At 38.3% G+C, this 19,721-nt stretch overlaps 1 protein-coding gene across 1 annotated transcript in view; it reads left to right on the forward strand.

Moving 5' to 3' along the window:
• The window catches only part of Rpn1 (regulatory particle non-ATPase 1), a 98,745-nt gene that overhangs the window by 68,615 nt on the left and 10,409 nt on the right, over nt 1-19,721 (forward strand). Inside the window, exons 10-13 of the mRNA XM_083117723.1 lie at nt 4,166-4,417; nt 5,710-5,882; nt 7,877-8,038; nt 15,700-15,884. Coding sequence (XP_082973849.1) covers nt 4,166-4,417; nt 5,710-5,882; nt 7,877-8,038; nt 15,700-15,884 — 772 coding nt within the window. The remainder of the gene's footprint in view (nt 1-4,165; nt 4,418-5,709; nt 5,883-7,876; nt 8,039-15,699; nt 15,885-19,721) is intronic.

A 19,721-nucleotide genomic window follows, 5' to 3' on the forward strand; every position in this document is an offset into this window, starting at 1 on the left:
ATGTCAAACACCCACTCCTTCAAAAGTTTTCCCCTTGAATAATGTCTTTTTAATCTGTCTCAGCGAACATTCCTACATTTAACATTTTTTTTTCCTGAATGGTTCTGAAGAAAAGGCTGATGCGAATTAAATTTACAGTTTGCTTATCAGAACAGAAGGCACAGAACATTAAGTTGTTTTAACTCTTGTTATCCTTTCTGGAGATCGAATTTCGTTATCGTCAAATCAAAACAGCTTTGCAAGATTCAAAACAATAACCTTTTCCTCTGCGCTGCATGAGTCATTGCTGTTATCAGCAAGCAAGAGCTTTGCAGACGCTAGACAAAACACTGGCGCCAGGTGCAGCGTAAAAACAAGGAGACTGGCTGGACGTTCGAGCAACAGGTGGCGGAAGAGAAAAATAAGACGGAACTTTTAACAGCAGTGTAAAGAAAAAAGAAAAGACCCTTGCTTTACGTTTTACCATGCAACAGACAATAATACAGGCAATATTTCCTATGCAGACAACAGCATTAAAAAAATAGGACCTGAATTCTGCAATTATCAACATTGCCGTGCACACCAGTGGCGGAGAATGAGCTGGGGAAAGGGGGGCACTTTTTTTTTTTTTTACTTGTTCTATGGTTTTTGTCCGTTTTCAAGAATATATCCAGAACTGGTTGCCCCATTTCAGACGTCAAAGGAAAGGAATAGGGGTGGGTCCTCTTTCACCCTCGCCTGTAATCCACCCGTGTGCTCACACGAGCAAGAAAATCGTGGCTGAAACAATCGGCATCGCCCCCCCCCCTCCCCCCCCCACGTTTGCTGACAGGAAAAGAGGGAGAAATCAGTCAGCCAACGGAACATTTTTTTGGCAGATATTACGACATCGACACAATTAGGAAAACGTATGAAGTGGGATTATGATGCACGTAAGAACGAAGTAAACTTTTATGGAAACCTGGATGACAACGCATTAAGCGGGTTGACGATCTTTAGTTGGCCTATGTGGTTTTGATTATCTCTAACGGTTTCGCTTTTTTATGACGTGTTACAGGGAAAAAAGAACACGTTCTGAATGAAAGCAGTTACCGGAAGTTGTCGGAACCTTCTGAACTCTAGGTCAGAGCTGGACAGACTTCCAGGTGCCACGCGTCTGTATTTTGGAACCTTCCTGCGACCTTATCTCTCAAGCTGGTGTATTTATCGATGAGATCTGCCATACACATGGCAAAGACTGCAAATCCAGCGGTCATTTCGGTCTGCTCACCCCCCCCCCTCCCCCAAGTTTTCAGCAGCTCTTAGGACTAGGAAACAAGTCAAGGTCGATTTAAAATAACATCGAAGCACATTCGATCTTCTCTTCTCGCGTATCCAAGAGCAAGAGTGGCAAAACAAGCCTGGCTTGGGTAGCGGCCGTCGGGTGCAGAGTAAAATTGGTGCACTTGAGGGAGGGAAGGGCAGAAGTCAAGTGCTATTGGATATCACTCAAAATGGTGTAGTGGTGTCTATTTTTAGTTCAGACCCAATTGTGAGCGGTAGACCGCTCGTGAAGGGAATGAGTGAAAAAAACAATGCATCTTTCGACCGATTTCCTTCAATTTTTTAAAACTTTTTTCCCAAATTTTTCAACTTTTTTTCTAAATTTTTCACGGTTCCCGGGAAAAGGGTCGTTACTTCGAGAGGGTCGTTATACCCGGGGTCGTAGAATCGAGAGTTGACTGTATAGTGAATTTGCAACCTTTATCTGCTCAGCAACACTCAACATCTATTTTTGCCTTTATGTTACTAATAGAAACTATTTCCCCTCCCCTGAAGTGAACTCGTCTGCTCTAGGGCATCTCCCCTGCCACCCTCTCCATGATGACAACATAAAGGGTTGCTACCTGGGTCTCAGAATAGCAAACATTAATGTCAGGTCACTTTTCCGCAAACATCAGGATATATGTATTAAGAGATTGACATTCTTGTGATAATAGAAACATGGCTAACTAGCAACGTAACAGCATTGAAACTTCCAGGCTATGATTTCATATGTTCCGATTGCCATTACAGCATGGGTGGGTGTGTCTGCATATATGTATGGAAGCGACTAAAACTGCATTTGTTATATTTTGAAAGAAAGAAATATTTGATATTGAGTACCTTGCAGCTACGGTCGAAATAAAAATAAAAGTGTCTCAGAATTTGTGCTGTGTACAGGCCTAACCATATCCCACACAAACAGTTGTCAATTTTAGAAGATATATTGGCCAAAATGTATCCTTCAGTGAATGAACTTGTAACAGCTGGAGACCAATATTTATTTCTCACATCCAGACTGGGCTGACGTGATTTACATTCAAAACTTGTTAGACCAATTTCAGTTGAGGCAAATAATCAACAAACCGACCAGAATAACCACCACTACTAAGTCATTATTTGTTCTGATTTTTGTCAGCAAAATGCAGAAAGTAATCTAGCATCATGATGATGAACCAGTCACCAACAGCGATCATAGAATGACACATGTTGTACTTGCATATAGCAAACCAGAGAGCATTAACACAATCATGCACCACAAGAAATACTGTGATATTGATTATGATAAATTTGTAAACGATGCAGAAAAAATTACGTGGGAAACAATATACAGTGCACTGCATGGTCGAGTTGTCTGCAGAGCGGCAGCCAGCCTACCGGGCAGTGGGATCATGTCTGCTGGCATTTAGATCCAAAGCTTTATGCTGACTTTAGCACTGGATGCGTCAGTGCCTCAGTATCCAGATAGCTGGTTTCCAGTTTGCACGTCTTTGTGAAGTGTTAAGGTGTTAACAAGTGTTTTAGATTGTTTTTTTTTTAGTTTACATATTCCTAGTGCTTTTCTGCAGTCTAATAATGCCACACTATACGTACAATTTAAAACAATGAATTTGTGGGGAAAAATGTCCTGACTTTCTATGTTCATTCTCGAGCAAGTTATTCAAAATGTTTACTTCATGCCCAGTGGCATTTCAGTCTTTTTCGTTAATTTTGCCCGAAAAAACTTAGCTCTCCTGCAATGTTTCTCTCTCATTTTGGTCACACCATGTGTCTTTATCTTTCCTTTTTCACCAAGAATGGGACCTTTTCTGCCATTCTTGAACTCGCTTTCATTAGGATTTAGATCCTTTTTTAAATTTAATTTTCATTAAAAATCCCACCCTTTCTGGAATGCTTTTCTCACATTTTGATCACACTGCCATTCTTGAACTCACTTTCATTAGGATTGAGAGCCTTTTTCATATTTTAATTTTCATTAAAAAATCTCACCCTTTGCATTTTCTTTGCACCAATGTAATGGATGTGCTGCATTCCGGGTAGTAATCATTGGCTTCTGTGCTGCATCTCTCCCATGGAATTCCAGTGCCACCACTTCTCACCAGATGGTATGAGTACTGGCATCACTTCCCAATGCCATTTGAAAGTCTGTGCCCACAGTGTTCAATGATGCTTGCTGGTTTGACTTCACCACACGTCAGAGCACTCAACGATCCCTATCAGTCAATTTTTTGGCTTCCCATGTGGTTGTGTCACACCCTCAAGTTTCCATTTCACCACTGCATCACTGAGTGTTGAGCGTGGTACCTGGAACCTGTCTGATATCTCGTGGACGGAAGCTCAAATTGGTGGGTGCCAATATATAATAACCATACCCCATTCAGCCTCACTCAGCTTGTGTCGTCCACTCATCTTGACTGCTGGCAGCGGTATACACTTCTACTTGTCCTTCATGAGTCATTCTAGTGGCTCACGATGTGTATTGATCATGTATAGTAGGCAATCCTCCTTACAGTTCAGAGGGTGTCCAGTCATTGTTGGCAATATGGTGTATCTTGACCTAGGCATTTCCACTTAATGAGTTTGTGGTTTTGTTAGGAGTAAAATAGTTCATAAATGAAGATAAAAATGTTCAAATATTAAGGTAAAAAAGCTACATCATGTGATCATTCCCACATTCTTGATCCTTGTTTATACCGGTATTTGTTTTATAACTGTATCACTTCTATGATTTTGAACTATCAAGGTGGGAGAAAAAGAAAGAAAACATAGAAGAACCATGTTCACTATAATTTATTATTTTATTTGACTCCGCATTAAGGATTACAATTTATTTCTTATCAGAGAGCATCTTTCCTAAGGATTGTGTTTTTTGTTTTATTTTTAGGTCTTGGACTTGCATATGCTGGCTCAAATAGAGAGGATGTTTTGCAGCTCTTAATTCCAGTACTCAGTGATTCCAAGTCCAACATGGAAGTGGTAGGGATGGCTGGATTAGCTTGCGGTATGGTAGCTGTTGGCACATGCAATCATGAAGTAACCGAAAGCATAATACAGACCCTAATGGAAAAATCTGAATCAGATCTCAAAGACACATATGCACGATTTTTGGCTTTGGGCTTGGGTCTTTGTTTGTTAGGTAAGTATTTTACTTCACCGCATTTTACAATTCATATGGTAGAACTGTTCATTTCTGCTGCAATGTTTTATGTCATTGTTCACTACAGCCTCCAGGTTTTCCGATCTTACACCTTATACTTCATAGCAACGTAGGATCCTCCAAATTTAGTGTCATCGATTGGCTAAGCCTAGTTTGGTCTAACGTGTAGCATTTTCTATGCTAGCAAATGCTCAACAGTTTCTGTGTCAATTGGACATGAGGAAAACGTCAGCTAGGCAGCGAGGATTGCATGGTTGGTGTTTTAAGTCCACTTCGTGCAGTGCTTATGCATGTAGTGTTGCCACTTCCTAGTTTATTCCTCACCTTTTTATCACTCAAGAATTTCATTTTGCACAATTTTCTTGGTAGTGGTTAGTGTGTTGTACGTACATTTGTGCATTCTCATGTAGCTTATTTCAGCCTGGCTTCTCCCAACAGAGGAAGTTGCCAGTAGACAACAACAATGCCATGTGATTTGTACTAGAAAGGTCAATGTTCGGCGAGCAACAGCTTAGGCCAAACATGGTTTAATATCTTCTTTTTCCAAAGTCTCTTTCCCTGTTAACCATTCTTCTAGTTTGTGTAGTTCCTTCTTAGCCAGTGTACCAGCCAATTACTTCTTTTCTCGATCACTTTCAGTATTCATCTTATGTCACCAACTCTTTCCAGATCTGTTTCATTTCTTCCTGTGCAAGTCCGTTTCACACACTGTTCTTTAATTCATATTGTGATGGGACTCCCAGCACACTTTACATTAATTTGTCCGAAAAGAAGAATGGAAAAATAACTCTCAAAACTAATTTTTAGGACTGAGTCAATGACACTTTGAACTGGTAACAATACCAGTGCTCTTACTAATTCCCATTCTTAACAACTCAGAAGTAGTTGTGAAAGTTTTTCATTTAGCAGAATTTCAGTTTAAAATAATCTTAATTTCACATGAGGTAATAATTTAATCACTAAATCCTTGTCTACACACAATGTTGTTTCAAAAGTACAGAAAATTATGCATTTTTCATAATTTTTAGAATATTTAACTCCTCAAAAATGTGGCATGACATTTTTGCAGATATCTGGACTCTGGAAAATTATTGGCAGGTATCAGTGATTATATTTCAATCCATTCCACTGGTATCAGTAATGGTTGTCTTACTAATTTTACTTGCCTCTTGTTTTATGCATACTTTAGAATTTTCTAGTGAAAATATTCTTGGAAATATTGATTTTTTTTATTATGTATGTAGTTCCTTCATTATTATACTTCCTTGTAGGCCGACAAGATGCAACGGATGCAATAGTTGCAGCCTTAGAAGTCATACATGAGCCATTTAGATCAATGGCAACTACCATGGTGGAGGTGTGTGCCTATGCTGGAACAGGAAATGTACTAAAAATTCAGCACCTTTTGCATATTTGTAGTGAACACTATGAACCTTCTGAAAAGGTTAGTTCTGTTATCTTTGACATATTAGAAGTTATGTAGTACTGTACTGGCTTAATGCAAATTTAATTAACCCACGATCGGTCGCTTTAAAATTTAATGAAGTGCCATTTTAACAGTTTTTAAAATATTGGCCTGTGGTGCTCTCTAGCTGACTTTTAGAGTTTGACGAGCGACCTGTTCACATTTTTATGAGATGACGTAAACTGCATTATTAGAGAGACCATTGTTGTGGAAATAGTGTTGTCAGAGTGAGCGCAGACTTCGCACACAACCGTAAGTTATATACAGGGTGTCCACAAAGTCCTGCTGCCATTACGATGAAACTTAACTCCTAAACTATATGAGATAAATACATGCAGTTTTTTGCAACATGTTTTACAGCTCTCAAAGTTTTATTTACATTTACAAAAATTCCACATGCACCCCGTTAGTTGTCCTCAGGACGTCGAGACGGCATTCGATCTCCATCCATACATGCTGCAGCATAGCAGCATCAACCTGTTCGAGAACTTCTGCAATCCGTGTACAAAGTGTGACAATATCTGGAACAGGGGTTTCGTAGACATGATCCTTGACATACCCCAAAAGGAAAAAAAAATCCAAGGGGGTGATATCAGGGGAGCGCGGTTGCCAGGAAATGTTTATCCAAAAGGTCCCTCACAACACAATCTGCAAAATCAAAAATAATAAAATAATAACCAAAAAATACCACTACTTGTTAAAACTTTGAGAGCTGTAGAACACGTTGCAAAAAACCGCTTGTCTTTATCTCATATAGTTTAGGAGCTACAGTATATTTCATTGTAATGGTATCAGGACTTTTGTGGACACCTTGTATATTATTTACATTTCTACATTATTTAGTCAATAGGTCTATCCTGTTTCTAGTGAGTTTTCGTATCTATATGTTCTTGTCATGTTAATAGAAAATTCGAAAAGTGTTGCAGCGATTTCTGGAGATCAGATGGAACTACCTCAGAGGAACATACGCTTTTTGTTAATGCTGAGACTTGTTGGCTACGGCGATGTATACTATGCTGTTTGAAAACAAACATTTTGAAACAAAAATGTAATGAATAAGAAGGATTATAATAAACAGATCATTACAAGTACAAAACATAAATTTAAAAAAATTAAAATATGGTGAAATATGCCTGAAAAGCAAGGGTGAGCACCGTGCTCACCCACGGCCGGCGACGTGACTACAGCGAGCGCGACCGATCCCGGGTTAAGGAATCTTACAATGTAGTGATTGTATTGGTTTCACAAGGTGAACTTTTCGTAGTATGTCTGTGCACATTTTAGAACTGTATTGGTGCATTTTTTGGCTAATGCTGAATTTACAATTTTGTGCTAATGTGGTTTAAAATTAAAATGAATGTGGATGTAAACTATAAATGTAAAATGTAATGTTAAGTACAAGACTAATGCAGTGGAACCAAGAGTTTACATTTTTTAGGGGACCAAGCAGAAAAACTTAACATGTGGGGAAAATCTAAAATCGAGGAAAATTTTACAACCAATTGCTATACAGGGGCCATTAAGGCTGAATGTATAATGCAGGAAAATGTAAAATCCAGGCATGAAATCATGCTTCCACTGCATTTAGATCAAACGTAGGTGACACTGACAGTACTTCGATAATCATCACATGTCCTTACAGTAGCATTCTAAATCACTGTTGTTTATGCTTTATTGTATTGAACACAGCAATTCTCTCATAAGCTTTGAGAGGAAACCCATGACAGCAACCATGTATTGAAAATTGTGGTTTTTTTTTTTTTGGGAAGCCAGTTTATGAATAATATTTAAAGTACTGCCACTTTTCTGCATCTGATGGAAGAGTATTTGCAATATCTTTTTTGTCATCCACATGTACTTGATGTGTAAGATAAATATTTTCTTCTGTCAGACTAGAAATATGCAATTAATAAACTGTTTTATTGAACTTTGTGATCATTGTTTGAGTTTCAACTTGTTTTTTTTGATTGCAGGAAGATAAGAAGGATGACAGAAAGGACAAAAAAGATGACAAGAAAGACGATAAAGAAAAGGATCTCTCATCTCGCCAAGCAGTAGCTGTCATAGGAATTGCTCTTATTGCAATGGGAGAAGAAATTGGATCAGAAATGGCATACAGAACCTTTGGTCATTTGGTAAATATTAATTTAAATTGCTATTGTAGAAGATAATGAATGATGAATTGCATTAATTGTTTATCATCATCCTTCACAGTTTCCATCCTTCAGCTGGATCAGTAAAGTCAAGTCTCTGTAGCTTCCACCACTCCTTGTGCAGTGTATCAGGGTGGCGACAGACCTGGAAAGCCGGGAAAAGTCAGGGAATTTGAGGTGTCAAAAAAAGTCAGGGAATTTTGTCTTGATTGACCTTTTTTTTTTTAAAAAAAAAAAAAGATATATCGTTATGGAACTCTTCACAGGAACAGGAAATCATGTTGCTAAGTTTCGGCCTCAACTTTTAGGCCCCTTTTATGCACAACACAACCATGGCGCCAGAAACCAGTGATGGCAGGAGAGAGAGAGAGGGAGAGAAATTTCTGGAGGGGCAGAAAAATGTATGAAGCCTCTAAATATTACATGGAAAATGCATGGAATTATCATTTTTTCTTGTCCGTATGGTAGTAGTAACAACAGATGGAAGGGTGGGTGCGGGTGGCATGGTCCGATAGTTGTCGGACGTCGTAATAAGGCATTTTGTTGAACAAACTGAAGGAACATGGAAACTATTTTTGTTGAATATCGCCACCCGACAACTTATCTCACTACAACATGCAACAGAAATTGCATGCATGGCACTCATATGGAATTGATTTTTGTTGGATGTCTTCGGACTGCTACACTTAACAAAAAACGCATGCATAAACAAGAAGAGCTTTAGGCTGCAAATATGCTGCTGGAATTTTATTACTCTTCTGGTTCACTTCACGTTATTTAATGTAGCAGTGCTTACGAAGGTTTTCTTTCATCATCCTGACTTATTTCTGGTTTCGCGCAAGTTAACATACGTTTACAATGCCATTGCACTATTCTTAGATATCAAGAAGAATCCAACAAAACGGGATGTATATTGAATACTATCATGAACAAGTGAAACATAAATCTACATTGGTAAACATTATAAAAATTGGCAAGTGAATGCTCCCAACCTCAAATTTTCTGCAATACTAGTATTGCAATGAAATTAATGCCATTTTCTGTCCTGTCTGTTTAAACTCATGAGAGATGGTCATTAATGTCTCACTGAGTGAAGTTAATGTCCTATATTATGAAATAAAATACTAATAATAAATACATACGTAAATATTTTAATATCATATTTACTTGAATCATTCACTCATAAAAGCAGATCACTTTCTTCGAGAATTGACTTTTCTCTGCTAGACCTGCTAAATTTTCACTTTCCATCTACTGATTTATACGAGGGGTGGCCAGAAAGTAATTTCCAATTAGTATGGACATTGATTTTTCGCAAACTCGGAAACCGTGAAAAATTATAATTGCTGCGAAGTTGTGTTTATGAATGTGCAGTGATGTCTGGACACATTTTTCACCCATTCGAAATATCGAAATAATGCGAATTGTTGGCGTTTTTAGCAATTTTATTTAAAAATGTCCTAAAAGAATGAAAAATTCCATGAAATCCAACATTCTTGTCTTTTCTAGGCCATGTTTGTGTACTTAGAATGTGCAAGTTTTCCAACATTTTATTCAAGAGTAAACTATAATGCTTGTTATACATGGAATAATTCCAACAGCCACATTAAATTATGTATTTCCAACGATTTTTTCAACTTCTATCAAAACCATTTTGCATCACAGAGCAAAGTGTTAGGGTTCTAACAGGAGATCGAGTGCATATCTACCGTCACACGGGAGCCACATCTTCAGTATTTGTTGCGCAAGATGTGTTTTTAATTACCAAGCTAAGTGCGCACCATCGGCATTTGTCGAGTGAGAAATAATGGAGCTCAGTTGTTAGGGCATCTGACTATCATGCGAGAGACCCAGGGTCGATTCCCTCCGGGGGAAAACTGGGATCTTTTCCACCTATTCAAACTGCTCCGGTGCCCACCCAGCATCATATCAAACTGGTACCTGGAGGAAACTTTGAGGGATAAAGGTAGCCAGGAGCATGGTGCTGATCACATCACCCCCACCTTCAGCCATGATTAAGAAAGTCTGGAGCCCTAACTCCACACCCCTATACACCTTCATGGCAAAGTGCAGGGTAGCACTTTACTTTTACTTCCTCAAAAATCTGTTCCAACTGTCAAACTGTCACGAAAATACATAGACCATGTGACCTACAATTTAAAATAATAGTTTAAAAGCACAATGGAGTATTAAGTTTCAGTATATTAGGCAGAAAAATGTTCTAAAACAAAAACGTGAATTTTGGAAAACATAACATTAACAAGTAAAAAAAAAAAACATAATCCCAATTTCTGGTGCCATAATATATCTATATCTGTCACATGAGATTGATTGATTTAAACTTTTTTGGTGCGTCGCCACTTACGGTCATTATGCACCCTTCAGTATTTACGGGGAAAATTCCATTATCTAAAACCCTTACCTTAAAATTAAAAAGGGGGGTATGGAAAATAACTTTCCCAAAATAACTTTCAAAATATCAAACTCTCACGAAGAGGCATAAGCCATGTGACTTACAATTTGAAACAGTAGTTTAAAAACACCATGAAAGTATAATTTCAGATATTTGCCAGAAAATGCGCTAAAATGAAAATGTGAATTTTGGGAAAAATAACACCGAATAGTAAAAAATAAAATATAAAAAAATACACCAGTTTGAAAAAAATAACAATATATCAAGGTCCCTACCGAATAGGCATACATAAAACAAGAATATCAGTTGTAATTTATTGCATTAGTAACAGTGAGTCCTAATCTAATTTTCAGCATAATGACCACCGTTGTTCTGGCATTTGTCATAGCATGGCACTAAATTTTGTATGCCCATGGCATATGTGTCTGACAGCAAAGACTGGAACTATCTTTACAGCAGTGTAGCTGTCAAATCCTTGTCCTGCCAAAAACCTCTTCAGTTAAACAAGGAGACATGCAAGGCCAGGGTTGTACAGGGAGTGGTGATCCCAAGATCTCTCACCTGAAGTGATGCAAAGGGCCCGCGTGTACTCAGCTGTATGGGGTTGTGCACATTCGATTGGCTTTCCATGGATTGTCTGCACCATTGTCTGACTATACTATCACTCACGATGTCTGGTCTGCACACCTCACATGATTGCCGGTGGCTCTGTGCCAAATTCTGAGCGTCCAAAAATGTGATTACTACACGTAGGCTACATCGCAGTCGGGAGACTGTATGAGAGCTGCAATCTTTAACCTAGAACTGTCTTAAAATGGCTGCATTGCAACTGTACCAGATTACAGCTACATGCCACTTCTTCCTGCCTCCGACCACTAGTGCTGCGTATAGGCACCATTGGAGCTTTCTTCAGGATGCCCCTCGTATATGAACTTTCAGAAGCTTATATTATTAGTGTTCCTGTTTTAATGTGTGGTTAGCTAAATCAGGTACCTATACAATGCTATTCTATAAATTCCCTGTGCTAAATTTCTAATAGCTAGTTACATACCCTTTTCGTCAGCAATAATGGTATAACTGCATGTTGTCAGTTTCACAGTACTTCACTTGGATATACTGTACTGAAGCAGAAATCGCATCGATAATGTAAGGAAATATGACACTTTCTTTTGTACAATTCAATTGTTTCACTTATATGCAAGAGGTAAGTTGTTTGATTTACAGAGAAAAGAGAAGTAGCTTTATGCATCGAAAAATGAGTCCGAACTCGTGGTTTTTGCAAGTAGAGGGTTCCAAACCTCAGTGGAAATATCAACATATTATACCGAGAATGTATAAGGAGACTGATAAATTACAAATTGTATTTCTTAATCAATCACTCTTCACTCTTTACTTCATTTAGTCGTAACTTTAAAAATAATCAAGTATTTTATTTTAAACTTACTGCGTATGATAAAATTCCATAATAATTCCCTAGCTTGTGAATTGTAATAATTTTCCAAATTCACTATTTTGCTGTTTGAATTCAAATCATAGAGAATAGAGAAATTAAGTTAATTTCATAGAAGATAATATTGGTACTTAACAAATCCATACCTGGAACTGTATGAGTTTATTATTTCCATTTATTTATTTATTTATTTGAGAAAATTTCAGATACAGCACAGGTGGCCCATAAAAATAAAATAAAATAAATAAATAAAAATAAATAAGAAATAATTAAGAGTAACAAAACAACATAAAAGTCAATAGCAAATGAACAAAAAAATAAGTAAGAGATGGTACTATGTGATATTAATTACAAGTATTTCTTCTGATAGAAGACCGAAAGGCAAACTCGGAGGAAAATATATCAATACTTGAGGGGAGATCATTGTATTGTGCTGCAAGTCTATAAAAGAGAGATCTTTTTTGAATTTCTAGTCTAGGTTTTTTAGTATAAAATAACCTTGTATTGCGAGTTGTGCGCATAGGTACTCTAAAGTGGAATTCCTCAAGGAGTGTGTTGCAGCGGATTTTGCCATTCACAATTTTGTATAAGTAACTGAAATCATTCTGCAAACGTCGCTGATAAGCAGTTTGTAAGTTCAGAAAAGACAAGAGATGCGGAGATGAAAAATTGCGTAATGAGGGAACCCTGTGACGGACTATAGCTAGGAAGAAGTGAAAGACTGAATCGAATCTGGAGAGGTGAGTGGGACATGCCATGGACCAGACGGGAGAGCAGTATTCTATTATTGGGGAGATGAATGATTTGAAGTACAAAGTGAGGGCTGAGATGTCACTAATTTCAGTGAAACGGTAGAGTAAACCTAAGAGACGCATGGCCTTTTTTGTGGTGCATAAAATATGTTCCTCAAATGTGAGCTTTTGGTCGAAAACAATGCCTAGGTCCTTGTGAGAGGATACTGGTTTGATGTTATTGCCAGAGATGGAGTAAGATGACTTTAACAGATTCTTCTTGAGAGAGATAGTGAGAGTAGTACACTTGTCAGGATGTAATGTAAGGCCCCATGTCAGGCACCAGGAAGTAAATGTTGCTATGTCATTCTGAAGAAGATGAGTATCGTCGGAAGTGGAGATTTCCCTGAAAATTTTACAGTCATCTGCGAAAAGAAGGTAATTGCTAGAGGGAGCTGTGAGATGGTCGGCAAGGTCATCGACGAATAATATAAACAAGAGAGGTCCTAGAACACTACCCTGTGGAACTCCAGAGAGGACAGGAAGAAAGTTAGAAACAGTTCCAGGAAGAACAACACGTTGTTGGCGATCGCTAAGGTAGTCTGTGAGAAGGGTGAGAAATTTGCCATGAATGTTGAATCTATTGCATAATTTGTGAATCAGAAGACGATGACTAACAGTATCAAAGGCTTTGGCCAGATCAAAGTATATTACATCTAATTGTGAATTATTTGAAATGCATTCCATAGCATGTGAGAGTAAAACAGACAGGTTTGTAAGACAGGAGCTACCAGGAAGAAAACCATGTTGCTTAGAGCTTAAGTACGGAGAAACAAATTTGTACAGTCTGTCTTTGATTACTTTTTCACAGATGATGGACAGAGGAGAGAGTAAGGAGATTGGTCTGTAAGATGAAACAAAATTTTTGTTACCACTTTTGTGAATCGGTGTGATGTTAGCTTGTTTCCAAGCGTGAGGAAAGATGCCTTCCGAAAAACATCTGTTCAAGAGAATGGATAGGGGATAGCACAGGGATTGCACAGTTTTCCTGAGGAACATGGTGTTGATATCGTCCGGTCCTAGGGCACGGTGAACTGAAAGAGACGACAATAGATCCTTCACCTCATCGGGTGTAGTGACAAGCGTTGTTAGGGAGGAGGAACAGACTGATCTTATGTTTGGCAACGCTGCAAGGGAAGATGGGGGGCAGAAGTTACCATGAAAATAAGCGTTGAAGAGTTCTGCCCTTCGGTCCCCTATCGCACTTTCACTATCATGTGTAATTTTGTTTTGTTTTGCAAAAACATCGATTAATTTAGTTTGTAATTGTCAGGGAAAAATGTAACTTTTGTCCTGGAAAACCTGGAAAAGTCAGGGAATTTCATTTCTGCTTGTTTGTAGCCACCCTGTGTATGCTTTCACTGGCAGGCAGTCTTTGAAAAAGAAAGGAGTTGAGGAAGAATAGTGGAATTGCAAGTGATGTTTATTGTTTTCTGTCCTCCCTGATGGTGTAGTGGTAATGTTGCATTGTAATCAAGGGGTCCTGGTCGGTGTAGGTATATAGTGATTCAGATCCCACTTTAAACTAGGTCCAGTCCCGATTAGCCTTTCTGTGCAAAACTGGACCTAAAAACAAACTTAATCAATCATAGTTTTCTGTGTTAAAACATGTTACACATTTATAAATAAGCACACCTGTATTTGGAACTGCAGTGGTTTATTTGGTAGGGCATTGAACTGCCATGGGAAACCTGGGTATGATTCCTGGATGGGTGTTCTGAGGTCAGAACTTTCCCAGCCGTTTCCCGGCATAAATCAGCTCTGGGGTTCACCCAGAATCAGGTAAATAAGTACCTTGGGCAACCCTAAAAAGGATGGGACAGGATGAAGGTTGCTAGAGTGTGATAGTGATCACCTCCAAAAATAGCCGAGATCAAGAATGTGTGGGGTCATACCTCTACATCCCCCAATGTTGCTTCATGGCACAGGGAACTTTACCTCTTTACAACATTATTTCTGTATTTGGTTCTCTGATACATGTGTTTGTGTCTATTGTGTGACTGGTTAGGCATTTGATTGAATTCTAATGTTTATAGGGCAAAACTCTACAAGTTTCCCTCCAAAAAAGCAGGCAACAATAGGGGTCTGTCAGAGAAAGCCAACCACATTGACAAACCAGCCACTGCTGTTGCCAAAGCTTCCTGCAGTCCTGTTAAAAGGGTCAATAGTATCTGCATGTTATTGCTTTCTTCCCTCATTGGCATTGTGTGGCTCAAAATAGCATGGAAGGTTTACTTGAGCTGGGTTTGTTGTGTTAGTGTTTTTAGGAACTCGACATGGAGTGGCGGGAAGCTTGTAGAGTTACCTTCTGTCCTTAATATTAAACTTTCATGATTTTTTATTTATATTTACATAAGCAAGTTTTTTCCATTTTTTCTTTTCACTACACACTGGTTATTCTAACAGGAAAATGTTAAAATGCCCATTGATCTTTTTAGTTATGTATCATTTTCAGTGATTCGCAATCCCATGTGTCTTGTACTTAGAGTATTACAAATCAAAATCAAATTTCTGATGTAATAATATTCTGGAAGTAACTTTTGTTTTGTTAGCCATGTCAGTCGCTAGTAAAAATTATATTAAGACATCTTATTAAGTAAACCATGGTAGTCTAGTCGGTTGGGCATCTGACTGTCATGTGGGAGACTCAGGTTCGATCCCCAGGGTGGGTGATCTATGGTTGGAATTTTTCTGCCATGTCCCCACATGAAGTGGCTCTGGGGCCAACCCTGGGGGTTAAAGGCCGCTAGTGTGTGGTGCTGATCAAATCTCCTCCAAAATGGCTGAGATCGAGAATGTGTGGGGCCCTACCCCCCATCCCCTAAATGTGCATTCATGGCACAGTGCTAAATGCATGGGGAATTTTACCTTACCATCTTATTAAAAGAAAATAATGATAATTTTGATATATGAAATATTGTATGGTATATTCTTTGAAGACATAACCTGTAACTAAGTCCCTCATTTACATTGCCTTCTCTTTTTATAGTTGCGATACTGTGAACCTGTGATAAGGAGAGCTGTTCCTCTTGCCTTAGGATTGATATCAGTTTCCAATCCAAAATTGCAGATATTAGACACATTGAGTAAATTTTCACATGACAATGATCCTGAAGTAGCTCATAATGCAATATTTGCAATGGGTTTAGTTGGAGCTGGAACAAACAATGCCAGGTAATTTGCATATCTATTTAAATTTAGAAAGTGAAATATTGATGGCTGCAAAATATTAATATTGCTCAGAATATTAGTATTGAATATGGGTGGAACAGGTTAGTTGGTAATCTGTAGGTATCCGCCATGGGAGTATCATTTCATTGGTAAACTTGTTGATTATTTTACAGATTTTATGTTTGTTCTCCTTTTCTGATGTGAAGCCCATTGAACCACCTGCTTACACATAAAATGCATGAAGTAAGGAAGTGAGTGAAGCATTGAGGTCTTTGCAGAACATTTATCATTATGATTTAGATCATAGGTGGTCAGTTCAGTATTCTTAAATTTTATGTTGCTGCTTGTAAGTCAAAATCAATATCTGTTAAATTTTGTATTGATGTGTCCCTACTATTTAGAAAGTTTGTGTGTGGGGATTGGGGATTACAATACAATGGAATTCGCTGATGCACTTCATGATATGTGGGGCGAAAATGCCACTCTTGTTGACAAAACACTCCTCTTTCATCTTTTGGTAATAAGATACATGGTAATATAATCAATACACATAATCGAATTACTAACTTTATCTGCAGCACTTGGCTTTTAATTGTTCTATAAATTTAAATTATTTACAAGTTTCCAAGTGGATGGTGGCAGGACCGACTGAAATTAATAGAATCATTAAAAGTCTCTTGTGTAAAGTTAGTAATTTGTAGGGACATAAATTTATGGTAAATAAAAACTGAGGAGAGCGGTAAAAAAATGTTAGATCGGCGGTATATACCAGCGGTGAAAATAATTTTCAGTACTCTTTTGAATGGTGAGAGAATACAAAAAAAAATGAAAATTAAGTTTTGTGATCAGCATCTACTTGTGCCTTATTGAATTTTTGAAGACAATATTATTGCAAATATGTTATATATTCTCAAGTCTAACAATGAATCTATTCAGAAAATGGTGAACACTCATATAGTTGCATTTGAGACTCAAGCGACAGGTGACACATGTCTCTTAGAAACAAACCTTCATAAATAAATGCAACATTTCAAACCGAAGTGACATGACAAGTTGCATTTCTCGGACTGAACAATTTTCTCAATACAGTGCATGGTGTCTCCTTGGTCTGTTTTACTTTAGACTGAAGGGACCCTCGTCACATAAGGATATGGCCTGTGCAGGTTATCATTCTACTATAGTGTGAAACATTGTTGTTGATTGGATCAATCTCAAGTGGCATGTGTCTCATGTCACTTGCCACCTAAGTCTGTTGTTCGTGCATACTTATGGATAGGGACCTTGAATTTTTGCAAATGCGACAACACTAAAAAATGTTAATTGCTGCAAAAAATAAAAGAAAGTGTTGATGGATGTGCAGTTGCATGTTGTGAATGCATTTTCATCCATTTCAAATCACGAAATACACATTTATTTGGCATAAAATGCAAATTTTATCTTTTGTGATTATCAACACATTTTGTGCTTCAAAACCTAAAAATATCATGAAAATACACCACATGTGTTTTATGTGCATGCCTACCACATTTACAGATGTGTAATTTTCATGCCATCCAAAATTTTGTGCAAAAGTAAAGTATGGTGCATGTGATATGAAATAATACAAAAAGCTACATGAAACCACATGTAAATACGTCTCACATGACTTTTCACCTTATTTGGGAACATTTTGCACCATCGAGGAAAATTGCGAAGACCTGAGGGGAAATCGAATGTGCACTTACAGCCATAACATCGGTAGTTACTAGGGGTGAATGATATCGGAAATTTGATATCGCTACATATCAATAAAATATCGCCACAAACGAAATTATATTTTTCCGTATCGTGATATCACCGATATATCGTCTCCACAATATATATCGCCAAAATATTGTGATGATATATTGTCTAGTTGATATCGCCTGGTCGATATTTTTTTCAATATCGCTATATATCACCCAACACTAGTAGTTCAGTTACCCATGCAAGAAACATTTTACGCCACCGAGTAAAGTGAGGCAGTTCTGACGGACATCGAGTGTGCATCTGCTGTCACTTGGAAGCTATAACCAGCATTTGTTGCGCGGGAAATGTTTTGTTACCAAACGAAGTGGCGCGATTTTGGCAAGGATCAACATGCACCTACTGTCACTGAAGTTCCCTTTTTAGGAATACGGAGCCAAAGGTGGGTGTTAAGAAATCCTTCCCTTGCTCGTGCAACTGTTTGTTGTGCGTGAAACATTTTGCACCTACTGTCACTGAAGTTCCCTTTTTAGGAATACGGAGCCAAAGGTGGGTGTTAAGAAATCCTACCCTTGCTCGTGCAACTGTTTGTTGTGCATGAAACATTTTGCAAGTGGCGCAATTATGTGAGGAACGACACTCACCTACAGTCGCACGGAAGTCGTAAGATAGGTATATGTCACGCCGAAGATTTTCGAAAGCAGGGGTTCCGTATACTTTTTTTTTTTAGTAATTCGCCCTCATTTTGCCATCTTATCCTGCTTTCGACATTCTTTTTGTTTTCTTTAATATTGGGCCAAACTGGGGGTTACAAAATCCTTCCTTTGACATGCCAATGTTTGTCGTGCGGGAAGTGTTTTGCTTTACCCAATGGACTGACGCGAAGTGCATGTACGGGAGTCTAAGATCGGCATTTGTCATGCAAGAAACTTATTTTTTCTTTGTTACTGAGTAATGTGGCACAGTTCTAGCGTAGATAAAGTGTGCACCTATTGTCACACGGGAGCAGCAACGTCAGTATTGCTTGCATGAAAATACCAATCGAATATATCCGGAGGTAGCCGACATCCATGACTGAGTTGTTAGCACAGTGAACTACGTCACTAGGGGTCCCGGGTTTGAATCCCGGTGTTGGCATGGTTGTTTTTTCTGAGTGTGTCTTCATTAATTTCACCATACCATTACTCATTCTTGTCGTCATGGTTAGCCAAAAATGACAAATGCAACACTAAAATAATTTTAAAAAATTCAAGTTACGTGTAGGTAAGAGTGGCCACCCACTGTCATGAGAGCGATAACATCGGTATTTGTTGTGTGAAAAATGTTTAACTGAAAGTAGCGCGATTTTGCCAGAAATCCAGTATGTGCCTAGTCACACGGGAGTAGTAACATCGTTACTTGTTGCATGAGAAATGATTTGCATTACCGAGCAAGGTGGCGCGATTTTTTCAGAGTTTGAGTGGTCCTGGTACCAGGTTTGATTCCCAGTTGGATATCTAAAATCTCAACGATTTTATCTGACTCCTATCGCAAAAACCATAAACTGAGACGATGGGACTTGGTCTGACTATGCATCAGACAACGAAAAAGTCGAAAAGTGTCTGTACTCCATGGGCTATTTTTGATGGGGTAAGGGTGTATTCAGATTACAACTGCAATTATCCTTTTCTTAATCAATTAATTTTACTTCCTGCACAGCGAGACTTAAAACTGTGGTTTATATTTGTTTTCGCCCCTTTTACACATTCACCTGAAAGTCGCAACAATTGTGATTCCTAAGAAAGTTGTTCGCATTGACTTCCAATGGATTTGCATGTACTTGTCAGTTGTCACACCGGCGCCATGTTGCCAGTTGTTTACATCTGTTCAGTTGCTATGCAGCTGGCTGAAAAGGCGTGGAACTGAGAGGGTACGTTTGTTTACGTTTTGGCTTTGTGGGAGGGTGATTCATTCTCCATGCCTTTCTTATCTTATCTTACTCGTAGCAGACAGACTAATCCTGAAATCATTGCTACAACTAGAAAGCTGAATGTAACTGGCAGCTGTGAAGAGGTTAAGAGAAAGAAAGAAATGCAGCTTGCCAAGCATGCCAATTAGCAAAGTTTTTCGAGCGAA

The sequence above is a fragment of the Lepisma saccharinum genome, chromosome 2 (genome assembly GCF_977018435.1).
Source record: "Lepisma saccharinum chromosome 2, izLepSacc3.1, whole genome shotgun sequence".
In the NCBI taxonomy this organism is placed as follows: domain Eukaryota; kingdom Metazoa; phylum Arthropoda; class Insecta; order Zygentoma; family Lepismatidae; genus Lepisma; species Lepisma saccharinum.